Consider the following 1,311-nt stretch of genomic DNA (forward strand, 5'->3'; position numbering starts at 1 on the left):
TCGAGCAGGCGGTAGCGGATGTCGATGGCCTTCTTGGCGGCGCTGGCGACGGACGGCCAGCGGTAGAACTCCTGGCCTATGTTGCCATAGTCGTTGTGGTTGCGGTAGAAGGTGTTGAAGGCGCCCAGCGACGCCCACCGCGCGCACAGCTCCTCGTTGGTGTTGCCGCCGAAGCCGCACACGTCGGAGCCCACGAAGCCGAACTGGAAGAGGGACGTAAACGCCAGCATCGTCCGGATCGACACGGTGTAGTAGCTCCACTGCGACATGTTGTCGCCCAGCCAGTGGCCGACCTTGGAGCCAGCGCCGGCAAAGGTGCTGCGCGTGATGACCAGGGGGCGGAGGCCGGGGCGGCGAGCCTCCATGGCGTCGCGGGAGGCCGACGACATCATGGTGCCGTAGAGGTTGTGCGTGTCATACATGGCCAGGCCATTTTGGTGGATCAGGTCCGTGTTGACCGTGTGGTTCGAGATGCCGCCCTTGTCGGCGTTCCACGAGTCCTGGTAGGCGGCCTTGTTGTGGATGGCGTACTTGGGATACAGCAGGTCGCGGCCGGGAAGCCCCTTTTGGTCCCCCTCGCCGCTGCCGGGCCTGTTGTTGGGGACGACGCTGCGAATGCCAACGGGTGGGCTGTCGCTGCCTGCGACGGTCAGCAGAGGCTCGGGCTGGGCCTCGCGTTTGCCGGGACAGCCGCCGGGCTGGAAGTCGCACGGCCAGCCGGGCAGCGGACGAGGCGGGGCCCGGACCGGCGGCGGGGCCGGAGGATAGCCGATGGCGGCCTTGTAGGGGTCGTCGCACGGGAAGTTGCACGGGAAGTTGCTGGGCTCGTTCATGTCGATCCACAGGGCGTCAATGTCCAGGCCCGTGTCGGCGTCGAAGAAGGTCTGGAACTGGCCGTTCCAGTACCGCGTAATATTGGCCGAGAACCAGTCGGGGAAGACGGTGACGCCCGGCCACACCACGCCGATCCACACGGAGCCGTTGGACCGCAGCATGAACACGTTGTCCTCGAGGCCCTGGTTGGCAGGCGGGTAGTTCTGATAGGCAACAGCCGGATCGACCATGACGACGTAGTGCTGGTCGTGGGCGTGAAGGTGGTCGACGAGTTCCCGCATCTTGGACAGGGGGAACCGGTCCGGGTCGAGGGTGAAGACGCGGCGGCGGTCCATGTAATCAATGTCCGTCCACATGGTCTCCAAGGGGATGCCCGCCAAGCTGTAGTTTTGAACAACTTCGGCGACATCGAAGGCGTCCCGGTATCCGTATCTGCCAGAAAGCGTGTCAGCCTCCAACGCTGCTTGCTACTCATAC

The 1,311-nt window shown here is 64.8% G+C and overlaps 1 protein-coding gene across 1 annotated transcript; it reads right to left on the minus strand.

The window, feature by feature from the left end:
* Positions 1-54: 54 nt before the first annotated feature.
* On the minus strand, positions 55-1,265 carry BBK36DRAFT_24567 (glycoside hydrolase family 31 protein; the record flags this gene model as incomplete). The annotated part of the gene is made up of 1 exon (XM_024897988.1): positions 55-1,265. A coding segment is annotated over one exon (1,211 nt), but the record flags the coding sequence as incomplete, so codon positions are not given.
* Positions 1,266-1,311: the final 46 nt, after the last annotated feature.

This window comes from Trichoderma citrinoviride (genome assembly GCF_003025115.1).
Source record: "Trichoderma citrinoviride strain TUCIM 6016 unplaced genomic scaffold BBK36scaffold_369, whole genome shotgun sequence".
Classification (NCBI taxonomy): domain Eukaryota; kingdom Fungi; phylum Ascomycota; class Sordariomycetes; order Hypocreales; family Hypocreaceae; genus Trichoderma; species Trichoderma citrinoviride.